The sequence below is a fragment of the Thalassophryne amazonica genome, chromosome 18, assembly GCF_902500255.1.
Source record: "Thalassophryne amazonica chromosome 18, fThaAma1.1, whole genome shotgun sequence".
NCBI classification, from domain to species: Eukaryota; Metazoa; Chordata; class Actinopteri; order Batrachoidiformes; family Batrachoididae; genus Thalassophryne; species Thalassophryne amazonica.
In genome coordinates, this window is record NC_047120.1 from 69,584,547 (window position 1) to 69,606,759 (window position 22,213).

A 22,213-nucleotide genomic window follows, 5' to 3' on the forward strand; every position below is an offset into this window, starting at 1 on the left:
TAAAGCGGCATTTCTCCTTTAATTCGAGTTGTCTTACGTTTCTCCAGTGATTTTTTTTTTTTTTTTTTTTTTTTTTTAAACAAGCAGGAACTGCGGATTAAATAACCTCTTAAGTTTGCTGTTTGAGTGACACACCAGTTACACAACTTTAGATGAATACATCTAAAGTTATCTTGGTTGAACTCAAACTGAAAGCACATCTCTACAACTTGATAGAAATTAATTAAAATATAAAACCCGGTTTCTTGATGAAGTGGTGCAGAGAAGGATTTTCTTAAAAAGAGGACCTGAATGTTCAGCTACAATTTGCCAGAAAGTACATTGATGAAAACCTAGATTTGATGTTTTGGTGAAAGAAACTTTTGTATTTCTTCATAATTGATGTAAATAAAGTCCAAGACATATTCAGTCACTTGGAAATATTTCCATTCTTTGACTTGTCTGAAGAAAATGGGTTTTAGAGATTTGCTTTGAGTTTGAGGAAGATAAGTTTTTATTCTTTGGTTTTTGTATTTCTGTGAAATGGCAAACAAATTAAAATGTGTGAAATACCAAGTGTTCTAATACTTTTGGAGGGCACAGTATCCTAATCTTATGAGTGCAAAATGTGGTATTATACTGTTTTGAGCATATGTTGTTGGTCTTTAAATCCATCATTCAGCCATCTTTTAGCTTATGGTATGAAATTCTCGTGGTTTACTCTGTCTTAGGGTCAGTCTGGTCATTTCCATTTTTGACTTAAGGTCTCAGCTTCTCAAAATGAAGAAACTGATTCAGACCTTTTAGGATTTGAAGCTGCTCAGGCAAAGATCATAGACGTTAAACCTACGTCTGTAGACATAATGGCAGAAAAATTATTTCCTATTGTTGAACATGGTCTGACAACACAGAAAGGACCGGGTGGGAAGGGAGCCCACATCCTTCTTCCTGTGAGGCAGCAGTGCTAACCGCTCAACACCCTACCCCTCTGCCTAAATTTCAGAATCTCTGAAAACTTGTTTTTTCTTCCTGAAAATCAGCATTATGACCAGAACATTTTTAATACACAACAAAAATATAAACAACACTTCAGATTTTGCTCACATTTTGTATGAGATGAACTCAAAGATCTAAAACTTTTTCCACATACACAATATCACCATTTCCCTCAAATATTGTTCACAAACCAGTCTAAATCTGTGATAGTGAGCACTTCTCCTTTGCTGAGATAATCCATCCCACCTCACAGGTGTGCCATATCAAGATGCTGATTAGACACCATGATTAGTGCACAGGTGTGCCTTAGACTGCCCACAATAAAAGGCCACTCTGAAAGGTGCAGTTTTATCACACAGCACAATGCCACAGATGTCGCAAGATTTGAGGGAGCGTGCAATTGGCATGCTGACAGCAGGAATGTCAACCAGAGCTGTTGCTCGTGTATTGAATGTTCATTTCTCTACCATAAGCCGTCTCCAAAGGCGTTTCAGAGAATTTGGCAGTACATCCAACCAGCATCACAACTGCAGACCACGTGTGCGGGGGGAGGGCAGAAGGAAATGTTATCAAAAAAAAAAAAAAAAAAAAGTTTTCTAAATTAAAACAAACAGCCTATAAAATAATTGAAAGGTTTTCAGAATTGTGTTAAACTGGGAAAAGTAAACAGGAAGTACAGACAAAAATCAGTTTAGATAATTTGATATAGTTTATGTGACCTCATTACATATTTTCTGAAATCTCATCCTGAGCGGGTCTTTGACTCCTTTCTTTTCGGGCGCAAACATTGAACTCAAAACTCTTAAAGTGAAAAGAATATTGCACAAAGCAGAAAAAACAAAACTGGTATGATTCTGTACATCAATTTCAAGCTTCAGTCTTCTGTAGTGGGGGGGAGGGGGGTCCTTTTCCATTTATTTATTTGGTCAAAATCACTTATTTAAAAAAAAAAAAAAGGGAGAAGACGGCTGCTCTTCTTGGTTTAGGGATTTTGTCAGACTGGGGGCGGTGCTAGTTTGTTGTTACTTTCAAGTAAACAAAAATAAGATGTGGTTCTGATCCAGGATTATCTGAGCAAACACTGAATATGGTTTTAAAGTACAAAATACACATGTATCCATGATGACACGACTGTGGTTCAGAGACACTGCGACATGTTAAATGGTGTTAGTAAAGGGAAAAAAAAAAACGTGAAAAAGCAAAATCAGTGTGATGAAAAAAAAAAAATTCCTTTGTAAATTCCACTGAAAATGACATCTTCAGCAGACGAACTCTCCGTCTTCACGATGCGCAGGAAGTTGGTGCTGCGACGTTTCACTGTGCTTCTTCACTCGTCCGACGCTCTGAAAGAGTCCGTCCAGGCAAAATGAAATGCAGCGCGGAACCCAAAAACAAAAAAAGTCATGACAAGTCTGTACAGGGGTCAAAGGTTATATTTTGTCATCTGTCATCTCCAGGAACTGGGCGTAGACGTCTCTGGAACACTCCCCTTTCTGGTTGAACAGGAACTTGTAGTAGCTGCCGTCGGCACAAATGGCTGCAAAGAAAACAAGAGTCATCAGGAGAAGACACACAACACCCCCGCGTCCCTACAAATCTGTAATCGACTGCTATCTGGGGATCACCCAAGTACACCCTAATACTAAACATGAATGGTTCTTATTAGGATTATTGCGAATAAAAATTCTGAAATTGTTTGTAATGACAAAGAAAACCATCACTGTCCAAATAGTTAAGGACCTGGGTGACAGTGCGAGAATGATGGTACCTATGACGGCGTTGGGTTCCGTTCCAAAGGCACAGACACAAGGTGATCCTGACGGGACCTGGAACTTGGAAAAGCTCCACTTGGAGCTGAAGTATTTGGGAAGAAAGCTGGCAGACGCCAAGCTGCAGAGGACAAACGAGAAGGAGGTGGCAAAGGAATGAGAGAGTTTCTTCATCTAATGTGTACCCCCCACCCAAAAAAAAAAAAAAAAAACCAACTTTAAAATGTGACTCACCTTGACTGTTTGTTCCTTTTGGGGTCTTCTGCTGCAAAGATGTGCACCGTCCCATGATCACTGGACACGCAGATGAGGGACGCGTCCTGGTTGAAATTGATGCTATATGTGACACGGGGGGGGGGGGGGGGGGGGGGAGGAGACCAACTCTTTAATAAACCATAAAACTACCCCCTGCAAACTCCAACGCGGATTGACTCTAGAGTGCCACCGGAGCAACAATAAAAAATTAGAAATTATTAAGAAATTAATATAGTTTTTTCCATATTTAGAAAAACAAAACATAAAACAGCAGACTGGTGAACACCAGAATAAACCACAGGCTGTACTGGGTGAAAGTCCTGTCATAATGCAGGGGATGTGTTTAAGGAAGAAGAAGAAAAAGAAAAGAAAAATAAATTATTTATATACAGTGCATCAGCGCTTCACTTTTCCCACATTGTTATGTTACAGTCTTACTCCAACAGTGCATAAAAACAAATTCAAAAGCTGATAATGCAGAAAAAAAAAAATGCAATTTATACTCTGGAAAATCCAGTATATAACAATTTCAGCTCTGCAGGACAAACAGGTGACTTCTGGTGAATTTTTAAAGTGTAATATGATTTTTCATATTAAAAAAAAATGAAAAACAAAACTCTTTTTCAAACATTTCACATACAGAAGTACTTTGAATAGTTAAAGAAAAATATTTATTTATTAACCTTTATTTAACCAGGACATCATTGTGAAGTTTGGTGGCTACTGATAACTTGAGGCAATTTTTTATATTACACACTTTGTTTTTATGTACAAAACATTGGCACAGACTCATAATTCAATGTATTTATTTCACACCAAATCACAACAGAGGTCTCCCCAAGGTGCTTCACAAGAGCAACTGAACTGAGTGAAATTTTAAAAGAGTTAATTTCTGCTTTAACCCTCTGGGAGTGGAATGAAGCGCCCTCACATTAAAAGTCACATGACCTAATTAAGTGGATGTAGCACAAAATCTGCTCCACTCAGTGTCTGTCTGAATATGTGTTGAAAGTGGAGACTTCAACCTCCACAGCACTTTTTAAATTTTGTTAAAAGGCCAAGTATAACTTGAATTATGATTAATAATTTATGCATGTTTTTTGGGGGATAATATTCTCATATTTGCTGCGCGTTTTCCAGACAGCCGCAGCAGAAATGACCGATTTCCTACACATTCTGCTGCAGGAGGGAGAGGTGTTACAATTGGTGGAAAACTCAAGAAGAAAAAAAAATTTTTTCTTTATCACTGGTGGTTTCAAATTGCGGTTTCATGCAGAGCGAAAAGGAAGTAATCAGTTTTGAAAGCTGTGTTATTCGCCGTGCTTGGAGTGTGTGTGGTGTAGTTATTATTTTTTTTTATTTAGTGCCTCAAAATACAACCCCTGGCAAAGATTATGGAATCACCGGCCTTGGAGGATGTTCATGCAGTTGTTTAATTTTGTAGAAAAAAAACAGATCACAGACATGACACAAATCTAAAGTCAATTCAAATGGCAACTTTCTGGCTTTAAGAAACATTATAAGAAATCAAGGAAAAAAATTGTGGCAGTCAGTAACAGTTACTTTTTTTAGACCAAGCAGAGGGAAAAAAAAAATATGGAATCACTCAATTCTGAGGGAAAAAAATTATGGAATCATGAAAAACAAAAGAACGCTCCAACACATCACTAGTATTTTGTTGCACCACCTCTGGCTTTTATAACAGCTTGCAGTCTCTGAGGCATGGACTTAATGAGTGACAAACAGTACTCTTCATCAATCTGGCTCCAACTTTCTCTGATTGCTGTTGCCAGATCAGCTTTGCAGGTTGGAGCCTTGTCATGGACCATTTTCTTCAACTTCCACCAAACATTTTCAATTGGATTAAGATCCGGACTATTTGCAGGCCATGACATTGACCCTTTGTGTCTTTTTGCAAGGAATGTTTTCACAGTTTTTGCTCTATGGCAAGATGCATTATCATCTTGAAAAATGATTTCATCATCCTCAAACATCCTTTCAATTGATGGGAAAAGAAAAGTGTCCAAAATATCAACGTAAACTTGTGCATTTATTGATGATGTAATGACAGCCATCTCCCCAGTGCCTTTACCTGACATGCAGCCCCATATCATCAATGACTGTGGAAATTTACATGTTCTCTTCAGGCAGTCATCTTTATAAATCTCATTGGAACAGCACCAAACAAAAGCTTCAGCATCATCACCTTGCCCAATGCAGATTCGAGATTCATCACTGAATATGACTTTCATCCAGTCATCCACAGTCCAGGATTGCTTTTCCTTAGCCCATTGTAACCTTGTTTTTTTCTGTTTAGGTGTTGATGGCTTTCGTTTAGCTTTTCTGTATGTAAATCCCATTTCCTTTAGGCGGTTTCTTACAGTTCGGTCACAGACGTTGACTCCAGTTTCCTCCCATTCGTTCCTCATTTGTTTTGTTGTGCATTTTCGATTTTTGAGACATATTGCTTTAAGTTTTCTGTCGTGACGCTTTGATGTCTTCCTTGGTCTACCAGTATGTTTGCCTTTAACAACCTTCCCATGTTTGTATTTGGTCCAGAGTTTAGACACAGCTGACTGTGAACAACCAACATCTTTTGCAACATTGCGTGATGATTTACCCTCTTTTAAGAGTTTGATAATCCTGTTTCTTAAAGCCAGAAAGTTGCCATTTGAAATGACTAGTTTTGTGTCATGTCTGTGATCTGCTTTTTTTTCTACAAAATTAAACAACTGAATGAACATCCGCCGAGGCCGGTGATTCCATAATTTTTGCCAGGGGTTGTAATCAGGTGTCTGCAACAGAGTGTCAAGTCTCTCTCTTTTTTGAGCTACAACCAAGAACAGAAGAGAACATGTAAATTTCCACAGTCATTGATGATATGGGGCTGCATGTCAGGTAAAGGCACTGGGGAGATGGCTGTCATTACATCATCAATAAATGCACAAGTTTACGTTGATATTTTGGACACTTTTCTTTTCCCATCAATTGAAAGGATGTTTGGGGATGATGAAATCATTTTTCAAGATGATAATGCATTTTGCCATAGAGCAAAAACTGTGAAAACATTCCTTGCAAAAAGACACATAGGGTCAATGTCATGGCCTGCAAATAGTCCGGATCTTAATCCAATTGAAAATGTTTGGTGGAAGTTGAAGAAAATGGTCCATGACAAGGCTCCAACCTGCAAAGCTGAAAAGGCAACAGCAATCAGAGAAGGTTGGAGCCAGATTGATGAAGAGTACTGTTTGTCACTCATTAAGTCCATGCCTCAGAGACTGCAAGCTGTTATAAAAGTCAGAGGTGGTGCAACAAAATACTAGTGATGTGTTGGAGCTTTCTTTTGTTTTTCATGATTCCATAATGTTTTCCTCAGAATTGAGTGATTCCATATTTTTTTCCTCTGCTTGGTCTAAAAAAGTAACCGTTACTGACTGCCACAATTTTTTTTCCTGATTTCTTAGTGTTTCTTAAAGCCAGAAAGTTGCCATTTGAAATTACTTTAGTTTTGTGTCATGTCTGTGATCTGCTTTTTTTCCTACAAAATTAAACAACTAAATGAACATCCTCCGAGGAGGGTGATTTCATAATTTTTGCCAGGGGTTGTACATAAAGACGATATCAGCACGGAGCGCGTCATCTGAGTGTGATCCAGAGTGTGATCAATCTGAGAATGAAGTGGACTTATTCTGGTCTGGACGAACCAGAGCAGGTGGATTCACCAATCTGTGCGCACAGATTTGCACAGTGAATCAGACTGCGCGCTTCTCTTCCATCTTCTCCAGGACTCATACGTTTTTGCTCCAGCGCAAGAGTCCTGGAGTTATTTATGCTACATTTTTACATATATTTTTGAAGTTTCCAATCTATACATTCTAAGTTACGAAAATGGTTCATTAAATATTTCTGGTTTTCAGAGTAAAAAAAAACTAACTTTTTTTCTGATTCAAAATGAATGCTTCGGGGTGAATTTAGGGTCACTGTTTTAATGCAGTATGTCAGAATGAAAGAAAAACTGTTAAGTCACAAGGTGAGGTTGTGCTGAAAAAAATGGCACAAACAAGGCAAAGTAAACATTTTTTTAAGGTAAATTATGAAGGTAAAACCAAAAGTAGTCAAAAACACCCAAAAATAGCCAAGACTCCAGAGGGTTAAAGAGAACGTTTGTGCATTTTTGATCACATTGGATTAAATGTATATTAATTTTGAAACATGCAGAGTGATGGACTTGAGATTAGAACACATGTACCAGTGGGCCAATGTTCTGACAGAATTGAGAGGCTGTACAGGGGGTCAGCTTGTTCATTTTGAGGGGGTTGATTTTTGATAGTTTTGGTGTAAGAAGTCACACCCACTTTAGTCAAGATTATCAAAAATGTAAAGATTGACTCACATGACCTAAGATCATGCACGTTAAATTTCTTGCAGAAATGATCACTTTTCCATTTGTGCCCCCCCCCCAGGCATTCCCCCAAGTGAACAACTGGTACCAGATTTCATGTTTGGGTGATTCTTTAACTACGGGCACTATTGGCCTTGTAAATGTAATTTCCACCACACCATTGCCTTATAATATAAAGCGCCTTGGGGCAACTGTTTGTTGTGATTTGGCGCTATATACATGTGCTCTTATGTCACTGTTTATCTCCATAGGAACTACCCAAACAATCTTTCATACAAACTGTTTAAAGGGACATTACAGTGTTGTGGTGGAAATTACGGCAATAGTGTGGGACAACTACATTTTGTTTAAAAAAAAATCACAACAGTTGTATGACATTGAATACCCCAATTATGTTTTGATTATTTTACTGATATTTTATTCAGAGATATTTTAAAACATTAGAAAAAACGTTTCTTTCTTCATTCATTTTTATCATTGAAGATCAAAAGTCTGGGTGTGGGACAAGCACAAAACGGCGTATATTTGCATATAATGATGCTGAAAAAAGGTGAAAAAGTCATCATAGACTACTAGAACAAATTTCTTAACACACTTTCACTGTAAAGATAACTATAAAAGTGTGAAATTTCCCCTTTTTTCTGTTTTTCATACAATATGATCAAAGGACATAAGTGCACGTAGTCTAAGAATCACCCGTTCATGTCTTCGTTATGTTCATTAGTGTTACTGATTTCCTGTTGGAAACCTTCAGGATGTTCTCCTTTACAACATGCTCACTAAACATCACAGCCTCATCATTTAAACACAAACCTTAGCAAGCAGACCAGTGGGTTCTGAAACACTCACCAGTAAATGTTGGCACCTTGAGAGCCTCGTCGCAGCTCCTGTATGAGCTGACCCGTCGAGGTGTCGAATATTCTAATGAGAGTCCCCTAATGAGAAACGGCGGATTTCAGATGCAATGTAGCAACATCCAAAACAAAGAAACTAATGGCAGAATAATTAGTTATCAGCTGAGCCCAGGCGTAACGTACTTTCTCTGAGGCAGTGGCTATCCTCGTTCCCTGCAAGTTTAGAGCGATGCAGCACAGCGCCCCCTCGTGGGCAGGTATGTCAACGGGCGGCTTCTCTGTGTTGGCAAGGTCCACGATCTGCACATGGCCAGAATGAGTCCCAGGGAATGCTAAGAGAGAGTTGTTGCTGTTGGGGCACAGCACACACAGCCCTGTGAAGGAAGAGGTCAAAGTTCAAGAGCCTTACAGACAGAAAACCAACATACAAAAACTGAAAAACATTTTGAGAAACCAGGTGGACGGATAACGATTATTTTACGATTTAACCAGCTTAGTGTGAACGATCTGAGGGGACACTCCACACTGTGTGCGCACTGACTGACTGACCTTTTGGGTTGTAGCACGTCTCAAACACGTGCAGCTGATGTGGGTTGTGAGTAAAAGTGAACACTTTGATCATGGAGTCCAGAACCACCACGATCCTGAGCACAAAGGAGAACCAGGAGACTAAAGTCCAAGCCCAGTAACGTCTGACATGTTCAGTGATTAAAAAAAAAGGAAGGGGGGGAGCTATGTCTGTACCTGAAGAGGGTGCTCTAACTGCAGCACATTACACAACACTTGCTGGGCAACAAATGTAAATGAAAATCACACAACAGGCTAGTATGTGAAAGATGTTTTAAATTCTGCTCCCCTCCAACATTATTATTATTATTATTATTTTTTTTTTTAAATGGACACACACCTGTCACGTCGCAGCTTCACCGCTTTGACTTCGGTGGAGAATTCAATCTCAATAACAGTCTTCTTCTTCAGATCGTCCCAAATCATGACTGCAAAGAACAGAACAAAAAGGTGATCACATCTGTGACAACAACACAGGCTCCGGGCAGTTTGTGGCTTGTGTGATCTTCATAAACCACAGACACCCAATCTGGGGCCCGTGGGCCATTTCTGGCCCACCTGTTGCATCCACCATGGATATTGAGAAGTTCTCTGCAAATTAAGAAATTACCATCAAGCCATAAAAATACATCTGTGTACATAATGAAAAGAACCAACATTTATTTGGACCAATGGCCCAAAATCCAGATTAATTTATGGACCTTTAAAGGAAATAATCTTGGGACTGATGCAGATGTTGACAGTCACACACAAGTGCAGCAGGTGAAAAGAGCGCTAGACATAAATCAAAACTAAACAGTGTCAAAAACGCTATTAAAAACAAGAATGTAAAGATCCCAGCTGGGCTCGATTATGAAGAACTTTTGAGAAGCAAAAACAGAATTAAGTTTATGGCTGCACCAAAAAAAAAAAAAAAAAGTTAACATATGAACTGAAACTAAGCTATGGAACAGAAGTGTGGACCTGATGACTTTCACACCACAAAGTCACAACATGCACAAGCCAAGAAGTGGCCCTTGCAAACCCAACACAATCAACGAGTCAGCACTGCTGTCGGGAAGAGTCATTTACATTCACAGCATACAGTGGTCCAGATGTGAGGCAGAAATCCAGAAAAGGACAGCAGATGTGGCTTATGGTTTTGATTTATAAACCAAATTAATCCAGATATTTTATTTACATTAATGTCAACTGTCATTTGTACTAGACCCCGACAGATATATCGGCCAGCCGATATAAGCCCTTTTCAAAGTACTCACTATTGGCCAAAATTTGCCAATTGAACGCCGATAATTTCTCATAAACAAAACAGTTACTGAAATAATGTTTGTGTCGGCAATGTAAAATGTCCTTGCACCATTTGTCCAGCAGATGGAGCTCTGACCCCATTTAACTGAGAGCTGCTTACACCCCTGCTTAAATGTGTTCATCACCGGCCCCCATAGTTCGCCATCACACTGCACTAATCAGTTGACAAAAGCATACAAGTAAGTTTATAAGGATGTTGTTTGTAATAACTTTGTGATTACATTCACCCCACATTTCTCCCATTTCAGTTCAACTCAGTTTGATTAACTCAGTTTATGTAGTAATGTGTCAAATGTGCTTCACTCAATCAATCAATTTTTTTTATATAGCGCCAAATCACAACAAACAGTTGCCCCAAGGCGCTTTATATTGTAAGGCAAGGCCATACAATAATTATGTAAAACCCCAACGGTCAAAACGACCCCCTGTGAGCAAGCACTTGGCTACAGTGGGAAGGAAAAACTCCCTTTTAACAGGAAGAAACCTCCAGCAGAACCAGGCTCAGGGAGGGGCAGTCTTCTGCTGGGACTGGTTGGGGCTGAGGGAGAGAACCAGGAAAAAGACATGCTGTGGAGGGGAGCAGAGATCGATCACTAATGATTAAATGCAGAGTGGTGCATACAGAGCAAAAAGAGAAAGAAACAGTGCGTCATGGGAACCCCCCAGCAGTCTACGTCTATAGCAGCATAACTAAGGGATGGTTCAGGGTCACCTGATCCAGCCCTAACTATAAGCTTTAGCAAAAAGGAAAGTTTTAAGCCTAATCTTAAAAGTAGAGAGCGTGTCTGTCTCCCTGATCTGAATTGGGAGCTGGTTCCACAGGAGAGGAGCCTGAAAGCTGAAGGCTCTGCCTCCCATTCTACTCTTACAAACCCTAGGAACTACAAGTAAGCCTGCAGTCTGAGAGCGAAGCGCTCTATTGGGGTGATATGGTACTACGAGGTCCCTAAGATAAGATGGGACCTGATTATTCAAAACCTTATAAGTAAGAAGAAGAATTTTAAATTCTATTCTAGAATTAACAGGAAGCCAATGAAGAGAGGCCAATATGGGTGAGATATGCTCTCTCCTTCTAGTCCCCGTCAGTACTCTAGCTGCAGCATTTTGAATTAACTGAAGGCTTTTTAGGGAACTTTTAGGACAACCTGATAATAATGAATTACAATAGTCCAGCCTAGAGGAAATAAATGCATGAATTAGTTTTTCAGCATCACTCTGAGACAAGACCTTTCTGATTTTAGAGATATTGCGTAAATGCAAAAAAGCAGTCCTACATATTTGTTTAATATGCGCTTTGAATGACATATCCTGATCAAAAATGACTCCAAGATTTCTCACAGTATTACTAGAGGTCAGGGTAATGCCATCCAGAGTAAGGATCTGGTTAGACACCATGTTTCTAAGATTTGTGGGGCCAAGTACAATAACTTCAGTTTTATCTGAGTTTAAAAGCAGGAAATTAGAGGTCATCCATGTCTTTATGTCTGTACGACAATCCTGCAGTTTAGCTAATTGGTGTGTGTCCTCTGGCTTCATGGATAGATAAAGCTGGGTATCAACTGCGTAACAATGAAAATTTAAGCAATACCGTCTAATAATACTGCCTAAGGGAAGCATATATAAAGTGAATAAAATTGGTCCTAGCACAGAACCTTGTGGAACTCCATAATTAACTTTAGTCTGTGAAGAAGATTCCCCATTTACATGAACAAATTGTAATCTATTAGACAAATATGATTCAAACCACCGCAGCGCAGTGCCTTTAATACCTATGGCATGCTCTAATCTCTGTAATAAAATTTTATTGTCAACAGTATCAAAAGCAGCACTGAGGTCTAACAGAACAAGCACAGAGATGAGTCCACTGTCCGAGGCCATAAGAAGATCATTTGTAACCTTCACTAATGCTGTTTCTGTACTATGATGAATTCTAAAACCTGACTGAAACTCTTCAAATAGACCATTCCTCTGCAGATGATCAGTTAGCTGTTTTACAACTACCCTTTCAAGAATTTTTGAGAGAAAAGGAAGGTTGGAGATTGGCCTATAATTAGCTAAGATAGCTGGGTCAAGTGATGGCTTTTTAAGTAATGGTTTAATTACTGCCACCTTAAAAGCCTGTGGTACATAGCCAACTAACAAAGATAGATTGATCATATTTAAGATCGAAGCATTAAATAATGGTAGGGCTTCCTTGAGCAGCCTGGTAGGAATGGGGTCTAATAAACATGTTGATGGTTTGGATGAAGTAACTAATGAAAATAACTCAGACAGAACAATCGGAGAGAAAGAGTCTAACCAAATACCGGCATCACTGAAAGCAGCCAAAGATAACGATACGTCTTTGGGATGGTTATGAGTAATTTTTTCTCTAATAGTTTAAATTTTGTTAGCAAAGAAAGTCATGAAGTCATTACTAGTTAAAGTTAATGGAATACTCAGCTCAATAGAGCTCTGACTCTTTGTCAGCCTGGCTACAGTGCTGAAAAGAAACCTGGGGTTGTTCTTATTTTCTTCAATTAGTGATGAGTAGAAAGATGTCCTAGCTTTACGGAGGGCTTTTTTATAGAGCAACAGACTCTTTTTCCAGGCTAAGTGAAGATCTTCTAAATTAGTGAGACGCCATTTCCTCTCCAACTTACGGGTTATCTGCTTTAAGCTACGAGTTTGTGAGTTATACCACGGAGTCAGACACTTCTGATTTAAAGCTCTCTTTTTCAGAGGAGCTACAGCATCCAAAGTTGTCTTCAATGAGGATGTAAAACTATTGACGAGATACTCTATCTCCCTTACAGAGTTTAGGTAGCTACTCTGCACTGTGTTGTTATATGGCATTAGAGAACATAAGGAATCATATCCTTAAACCTAGTTACAGCGCTTTCTGAAAGACTTCTACTGTAATGAAACTTATTCCCTACTGCTGGGTAGTCCATCAGAGTAAATGTAAATGTTATTAAGAAATGATCAGACAGAAGGGAGTTTTCAGGGAATACTGTTAAGTCTTCTATTTCCATACCATAAGTCAGAACAAGATCTAAGATATGATTAAAGTGGTGGGTGGACTCATTTACTTTTTGAGCAAAGCCAATAGAGTCTAATAATAGATTAAATGCAGTGTTGAGGCTGTCATTCTCAGCATCTGTGTGGATGTTAAAATCGCCCACTATAATTATCTTATCTGAGCTAAGCACTAAGTCAGACAAAAGGTCTGAAAATTCACAGAGAAACTCACAGTAACGACCAGGTGGACGATAGATAATAACAAATAAAACTGGTTTTTGGGACTTCCAATTTGGATGGACAAGACTAAGAGACAAGCTTTCAAATGAATTAAAGCTCTGTCTGGGTTTTTGATTAATTAATAAGCTGGAATGGAAGATTGCTGCTAATCCTCCGCCCCGGCCCGTGCTACGAGCATTCTGACAGTTAGTGTGACTCGGGGGTGTTGACTCATTTAAACTAACATATTCATCCTGCTGTAACCAGGTTTCTGTTAGGCAGAATAAATCAATATGTTGATCAATTATTATATCATTTACCAACAGGGACTTAGAAGAGAGAGACCTAATGTTTAATAGACCACATTTAACTGTTTTAGTCTGTGGTGCAGTTGAAGGTACTATATTATTTTTTCTTTTTGAATTTTTATGCTTAAATAGATTTTTGCTGGTTATTGGTAGTCTGGGAGCAGGCACCGTCTCTACGGGCATGGGGTAATGAGGGGATGGCAGGGGGAGAGAAGCTGCAGAGAGGTGTGTAAGACTACAACTCTGCTTCCTGGTCCCAACCCTGGATAGTCACGGTTTGGAGGATTTAAGAAAATTGGCCAGATTTCTAGAAATGAGAGCTGCTCCATCCAAAGTGGGATGGATGCCGTCTCTCCTAACAAGACCAGGTTTTCCCCAGAAGCTTTGCCAATTATCTATGAAGCCCACCTCATTTTTTGGACACCACTCAGACAGACAGCAATTCAAGGAGAACATGCGGCTAAACATGTCACTCCCGGTCCGATTGGGGAGGGGCCCAGAGAAAACTACAGAGTCCGACATTGTTTTTGCAAAGTTACACACCGATTTAATGTTAATTTTAGTGACCTCCAATTGGCGTAACCGGGTGTCATTACTGCCGACGTGAATTACAATCTTACCAAATTTACGCTTAGCCTTAGCCAGCAGTTTCAAATTTCCTTCAATGTCGCCTGCTCTGGCCCCCGGAAGACAATTGACTATGGTTGCTGGTGTCGCTAACTTCACATTTCTCAAAACAGAGTCGCCAATAACCAGATTTGATCCTCGGCGGGTGTGTCGTTGAGTGGGGAAAAACGGTTAGAAATGTGAACGGGTTGGCGGTGTACACGGGGCTTCTGTTTAGGGCTACGCTTCCTCCTCACAGTCACCCAGTCAGCCTGCTTTCCCGGCTGCTCGGGATCTGCCAGGGGGGAACTAACGGCGGCTAAGCTACCTTGGTCCGCACCGACTACAGGGGCCTGGCTAGCTGTAGAATTTTCCACGGTGCGGAGCCGAGTCTCCAATTCGCCCAGCCTGGCCTCCAAAGCTACGAATAAGCTACACTTATTACAAGTACCGTTACTGCTAAAGGAGGCCGAGGAATAACTAAACATTTCACACCCAGAGCAGAAAAGTGCGGGAGAGACAGGAGAAGCCGCCATGCTAAATCGGCTAAGAGCTAGTAGCTACGCTAAGCTAGCGGATTCCTAAAAACACGCAAAGTGAATAATGTGTAAATAATTTAGAGGTGATTCAGCAGAAGGAGTGCTTTAGTTAAGGCACGTAAAGATTACACTGGGAAACAAATCGTAATCTAGATAACTAGATCAATCTAACTGCGCAGATTAAACAGCTAACAGATACAGAAAAACACCGCTGTGCGAACAGGAAGTGATACAATACCGCAGTGAGAGCCAACCACCAGTAGAGGCAAGCAAGAGGATAGGGAGGATTAGATAGCGTCGGTCACGCTTTTTATTAAGCCCACGTTGTGTAGACCTTATTTCTAGCATGAAAAACTTTTGTTTACTGCTAAGAGGTTGAAACATTCAGATTTATTGGTCGTCTGGAAGGGTTCTGGGAATTACTGCCGTTCGCCATTAACTCTCTGGGGCTGATGCCGTCATATACAATGGCTGGGACCAAGCTTTACTAAATTGTAAATAACTTTTTAATGATATGAGATAGAAACTTAACTTTTCAGCAAAAAAAAAAAAAAAAAAAGTATCTCCGCGGACTTTCGATCCACCTTCTTGGTACTCCTCATAGAAGATGTGTGATGACATGCACAATGTGATTGTCCAATCGGAATTGGTTCTCCGTCACATGGTTTTCCAAAATCCAATCGTAGGGCAGATTTACATCACGTGATATGGCAAAGATCATTTTCAGGGGTGATATCTTACTAGTTGGCCCATTTGAATAGCCCCCTAACTGCTCCAATTACATTTTTGCATTTTTTTGAACTTGAAAATTCTTCTCCGTTATAAAGTTAATCAATATGAAGACAAAGCTTCAGCTTTTAGCTCATACCTTTTTTGTTAAGGGTCCAAAAAAAGAACATTTTATTCATTAAAAAAATATAATAATATCGGCTGATTTATCGGCTATCGGCAAATCAGCCGATTTAGCGATTGTCTGCATTTTTTTCATCCAAATATTGTTATCGGCATCGGCCTCAAAAAAATCCATATCGGTCGGGCTCTAATTTTTACAAAGGGAAAATATAACATCTTTTAATTTTAAAATAATGCGCCAATTCTGAAGGTTTGAACATACACAGATGCCAAAAGGCATTATGGGAAAACGAGCCTCTGCCCATCACTGGTTGGTTGATTTATTTCTATGTACAAACCAACACACACGTTACTGTAATGTGTGTTGGTTTATACAAATAAATGTAAAAACCAACACACATTACTGTAACGTGTGTTGGTTTTTACAAATGTATATTTGTAAAATGTCTTTTTTTCATTTGTAAAAAAAAAAACAAAAAAAAAAGGCATTTGCAAAACTGAAAATTGTGTTTGTTAAGAATGATTCAGCACAATGACCGTGCGATATTTGGGTGGGTGCTATTCACACCGCCATCCAGTAGATGGGTCAAAATGCATAGAACAGTGCCATCTACTACCCAAATATCGCACGCGCTGAATCATACTTAAACACAATTTTCAGTTTTACAAATGCCTTTTTTTTTTACAAATGAAAAAAAGGACATATTTTACAAATACACATTTATTTGTAAAAACCAACACACATTACAGTAACTTGTGTGATGGTTTTTCCATATAATAAACCAACCAATCAGTGATGGGCAGAGGCTCAATGCCTTTTGGCATCTGTGTGTGTTAATGTTCAGAATTAGCACATTATTTTTAAATTAAAAGTTTTGTGTTATATTTTCACTTTGTAGAAATGACAGAGTTGACATTAATGTCAATAAACTATCCGGATCAATTTGGTTTATAAATCAAAACCATAAGTCAAACCTGCTTCGCTTTTCATGACTTCTGCCACACAGCTGGGGTACTGTATGTTGAAGGTAAATTACTTTTTTGTAGCAGCCTGGCAGCCAGGCCCCTTCTGCTGGGGTACAGTTGAACTCAGCTCCTCATAGCTGTAAACCACGTAGCAGACAGGAACCAACATGTATGATTTTAGGGTTTACAAATGTTTTTGACCATTATTAACTATGCCAGCAAAACGTTAGTGGACTAAGTTAGCAGAGTTAAATTTAGCGGAAGCTAATTGGTCCGGTGATGGTTTTTGAAGTTAGCTGAAAAGCTAATCCGCTAACAAAAAAGTTAGCTTTGCTAATTAGCGGAATTGTGCCCACCACTGCATTAGCCAACTACAGTTTTTAGCCTGCTACAGAGGAGGCTAATCTTATTTTAGCCCACAAAACTTCAGTCTCTTACCTCAAAAATACTGGCTATCATGTACCACCACATGATAGAGCAGGAAATGAGGAGAGCCTTGCGGTGGAGCGGGTGTTCCAGGACCGAAATAATCCATTGGAGATGTTTACGTTCGCAGAACTTCAACAGCGATAGCGCTTATGTCTGCCTACAATCCTCTTCCTCATGGACCTCATAGCTCCAGCCATCAACCACCAAACGAGGAGGAACAACGCCCTGCTAGCCCTTATTCAGGATTTGATTGTGCTGAGGTTTTATGCCTGTGGGACCTTTCAGCAGGTTATCAGCGACACCATCCACATCTCCAAATCGACTGTGTGCTGAACTCTGCCATGGTTATACCAGACAACCAACCCGGAACTAAACAAAACTTGCACACATTGGAGGCATTTCTTGGCGACGGCACTCGCGAGGCCGCTTGTGCCCATGAAAATCACCAACTAACATTGGATGGCTAATCTAGAAGTTTAGCCGTCTATGTGAAACTGAGATTAGATGGCTAATGTTGTCGCCTAGCCTTAGTCGACTAAGTACGTTTAGTAGATTAAAAATTCGACTGCATTATGAAACCAATCCCGTGTCCGATTGAATTTCATCTTTGCATTTTGAAGATATGGCCACTGACACATGACCATTACGACAGCCAGTTTCTACTTCGTGGCAAGTGTCAAAGGCTGATGTCTCTGGAGCCGTAACACACCTTTGTTGGTCGGGTACTTGGGTTTCTTTCCTCCTCCCACGAGTGCGAGATAGTTACATCTGAACAGCATCTCCACGTGGCCGACTCCACCCTCCGAAAACTCTAAAAGTCAGAGACAGTAGGGGCTATATTATTGATTTCGACAACAGCTGAAAGCAACAGTGACGTTTTCAGGGAAACAGACAAATCATCTTGTACATTAAAAAAAACCTAAACACTGTTTTGAGACCAGCCTGTCAGTGTTGACAGGCCATCTGATGAGGTCAGACTGTGATGACACTCTTGAACTGACCAGGATAAAAAAAAAAGGGATCTTTTAATTTATCCAGTTTTAAGGCCTTTTTCCCCTCTACAGCAAGCATCAGGTCAGCAGCAGAGACACATTTCATGCCCTCATCAGAAAGAAATACAAAGATGAAAGATGGCACATCATAAACACCTGGCAACAAGTGTCTGTATCAACAATTGATGTTTTTGCGGAGTCGCTGTGAAGGAGGAGGTCATGTGACAAGTCACTTTTTCAGGCTTCTTTTGGAGGAAGTTCCCTTTTATATTCCCATCAGGTGTACCGCTGTCACAGTACTTTGTTCCTGTGAGCAGCAGACCTGACTGGTTTCAGGATCAATATTCCTTGAGGTAAAATGTTTCACAAAAATATAAATGTAAATACCCAACAGAGCTCGTCCTGTACCTTGCTTCTCTTTCTCCTTCAACGGATCAGTATTGTACACACGAAACCCATTCTCCATTCCACACGCAAAGCATCCTGGGGACACAAAAAGGTCAAACAAACAGCAATCAGAAACTGGAAAAGAAATAAACTGCCAACCTTCACTTACATTTCATAAGCCTGGCAGGCCGCCGGGCCAGGAACCCCCACCAGGCCACAAACATTTAGTTAGTAACGCCAATGAAAAATGCAGCCAAACATGTATTAACTTGGATGTGAATAATTTTTTCAGCTCACCTAGAGTTAAAAACGTATATAACTCTTGTGATTCTTAATGTGGTGACCTGAGTGACAGTTTATGGGAAGCAAGTCTGCAGTTCTGCAGTGCAGGAATGAGGGTTACTAAGTGGTTCCCCGTGGGGCCACATAAGGCCCAGTCTCCGTTGTGTGGACATGATTTACCAGGGTGTCTGGAATTCAGCTTTGAAGAAAAAAGTAAAAAGTGGGTGCACATGCACCGTGAGATCTGTCAGTGATAAGTTGGGGGGGGATTCTAACAATAATACACACATGAAATTTTGTTTATACCCAAATATACTGTTTGCACTCAAGCAGTTATTGGTACAGCTAGTGAAACTCAAACTGATTGATCCTTGTCTTTTGGTATTCTTTAAAATGAAAAATACTTGTGCATTGGTCTGTGACAACTCATTTTTCTTCTGTTTTTAAACCACAAATGCAGGACTGTGGAATGAGTACATAAATAGTGGGCACATCCCTTAACTGTAGCTTTAGCATTTGTTAGCGCCTCACATTTTTCTCATTTATCAGTGAGTACCATCGGCCCTGAAAATGGTAAATGGACTGCATTTATATAGTGCTTTTCCATCTGCATCAGACGCTCAAAGCACTTTACACATTCACCCCGATGTCAGGCTGCTGCCATACAAGGTGCCCACTACACACCGGGAGAAACTAGGGGATTAAGGACCTTGCCCAAGGGCCCTTAGTGATTTTCCGGTCAGGCTGGGAAAACAATTCTATTCTAAGAATTCTGAAAAACAATTCTAGGGGAAACACAAACAAACGCATGCAGGCTCATTGACTCATCCTATTCCATCAGCTCCCCCCACTAAGATATGTGAAAAATGTATCACAGGGCTTACAACACACACACACACACACACACACACACACACACACACACACACACACACACACACACACACACACACACACACACACACACACACACACACACACACACACACACACACACACACACTTTATCTTCAAGCTATCAAACTTTGCATTTGGACTGACAAAGTCTAAAATCCAACACCACAAAACTGCTACCATACACAACAAAAAAAATCATTAAGTATAATGAAATTTTTAAAAAGTTTATGAAAGATAAGATTCTTGTCTTAAATTAAACAAAATACTCTTAATAGCAGAATAACATTTTGCTCAGTTGAACTTCAGTCTTGTAACATTACAACATTGTTGCCATTCAGTGAGTGTGTTATTATTACAGTGTGACTTTTTTTTTTTCTTGCACCCCAACAAAGTGTTACTTCAAAAAATTCTAAAACAGAATCACAACGGGGTAAGTGAACTTTTACATTGATCTGAATTTGACGAGGTACATAGTCACACCATTACCAAAACAAGGCCAGTGGCAAAAGTGTTGCAAACCAACACGGTGCATTACCGTCACCAACTCTCTGGGTGTGGAGCATTAATGATTCTGACGTACGCTATATTAATAAGGAATTGTGGAGATGAGGGAGGGTGTCGCAGACCAAACAGTCCTCCACTAAAAATTGGTCTGCCCTGCCTCCACTGCACATGCGTCATTTCAGAGCTCTGAGACAGAGTCTCTTCACCCAAAGCAATCAAATTGATTAATGGGCTTATTAACAATCAGATGACAAGTTAAACCTCTTAAATCATTCTAAAGTCAGTTTTAAGCAGAAACGAGGTGATACTTGGTGACGCTTTGAAAAAAATGATGTACAATGAACGCATCAGCTAGCAGCTCGTGTAGCTGCGGCGCTCTGATCATTCGTCTTTTATGATTAAATAATGCTGAATTTATGTGGAAATGATTGTTGTACAAAGGCTTCAGATATCTGTTGCTGAAATAGATGATGACTGGAGGCAGTTTGAATTAAAAATGACGTGATAATCCATGAACAGCAGCTGATGACGCATGTGTAGTGAAGCCAGGGCGGACGGACAAGGGCTGATTACATTGAACTATATTCTCTTGAATACATACCCCTGTTCAAGGCACGCTCCACGCATGGACAACACACATTTCTTTGAGCTGAAATCTCATTTCCTCAACAAAGCGTGCAACACTCTGTAGGAGCATCGTCCAATTCCCGTGCATCAGCTTTGCAGATCCTCAACTGTCAGTTGCCATCAGCCGTCGTCCCTCCCTGGCTGAGGCATGTGTTCCGAGCGCTGGTCTAGTTATAATTTTCCAATTTAGTCTCACAGTAATGGAGTTTTATCCTTAAGATATTGCTCATTTAATCAAGTGAGAGTTGTTCCGTGATTGTACTTGTATTTCTTTAAATAGGTAGCTATCCTTAGTTTTACATTTGCGACTGTATTCCAATCAGAACATGACAATTTCCACTCGATTTTTAAAGTTCTTCGGCGTAGATTTTATTTGAACAGGGGCGACTTCTTGTTGTACAAAGCACTTAAAAGTTGTGTCATGTGAGTAACTGAGACACAGTAATATTAAGAACAGAGACGGGATCATTTATCAATACGCTTTAACATTTTTATTCTTGTCGAGTCCAGTGAGGCTATCGTTATCTTAGCCGCTACCTAGCTAAACAGTTATTTTAGCACCCTAACGTTGCGTAGTAATTAAAAAACGCCACAGACACTACAGCATTACTGTGACTAATTCACATATTACAGCACAATCTAATGTCATGTTTAATAACTCGCGTCATTTTGCCAGCGTGATCTCAAAAACCAGTATGTCTGCTAACGTAGCTTGCTAACCAGCTAAGTTGCATGGCTAACCTTTCTAGACTGACAAATCATTCCGTCAACATTTAACACTTCCAACCCTGCGAAATACAAGTTTGTTGTGTTGTAATAGTACTGGTTTATTTATTTTGTCCTCAAAAGACCACTTTAGTTGGACTTACCCAAGTTAGCTTAACATGTACGACGCTGCCAGTTCTTAGTTTGGATTAGTACGTTTCTTACCGTGATCCTGATTAAATCCAGCATAAAGGAGGCCGTTCCCGTGCGGATTAGACGGTAGTAAATTCATTATTTGGCCAAATAATGTTAAATGAATCCAAGAAGAGCTGGCCGAAGAGCTGCGCTGCTAACCACCAACAAGCATTTCTTCAAGAGTCTCCACAACCAAAAAAACAAAACAAAAACAGCCTCCACTTCCTGTTCCAGCCTCACGAGCTTCAGCAAATTATGCGCGCGCACACACGCACGCACGCACGCACACCACACACACACACACACACACACACACACACACACACACACACACACACACACACACACACACACACACACACACACACACACACACACACACATTTACTCCTGTGGTTAACACATAATGAAGTTTGTCAGACAGGTTTGTCATCTCCAGCCTTTAAGAGTCCTAAGTAGAGGTGGACGGATCGATCCTAATATTGATACCAACGCTGGTATTGATATTGAACGATCCTCGTGTAAAAAGATCAATACTCAAGCTTTTTTCTCTCCTGCACGCACTGACTGCTGCG

General features: G+C 40.0%; 1 protein-coding gene across 2 annotated transcripts; it reads right to left on the reverse strand.

The window, feature by feature from the left end:
- Nucleotides 1-2,192: 2,192 nt before the first annotated feature.
- wdr45b (WD repeat domain 45B) lies at nt 2,193-21,865 on the reverse strand. 2 transcript variants are annotated; one of them, XM_034193171.1, is made up of 10 exons: nt 21,669-21,865; nt 18,429-18,524; nt 17,759-17,860; nt 9,163-9,250; nt 8,805-8,899; nt 8,439-8,629; nt 8,251-8,336; nt 2,979-3,080; nt 2,744-2,865; nt 2,193-2,512 (listed from the first exon to the last, which is right to left on the reverse strand). In XM_034193171.1, the coding sequence occupies exons 1-10, from the start codon at nt 21,733-21,735 to the stop codon at nt 2,406-2,408; spliced, it is 1,056 nt and encodes a 351-aa protein (XP_034049062.1). In that variant the 5' UTR covers nt 21,736-21,865; the 3' UTR covers nt 2,193-2,405. The 2 variants fall into 2 exon arrangements, with proteins under 2 accessions (XP_034049062.1, XP_034049063.1); XM_034193172.1 differs by having other exon boundaries at nt 18,450-18,524; nt 21,669-21,864.
- Between the last annotated feature and the right edge of the window lie 348 nt (nt 21,866-22,213).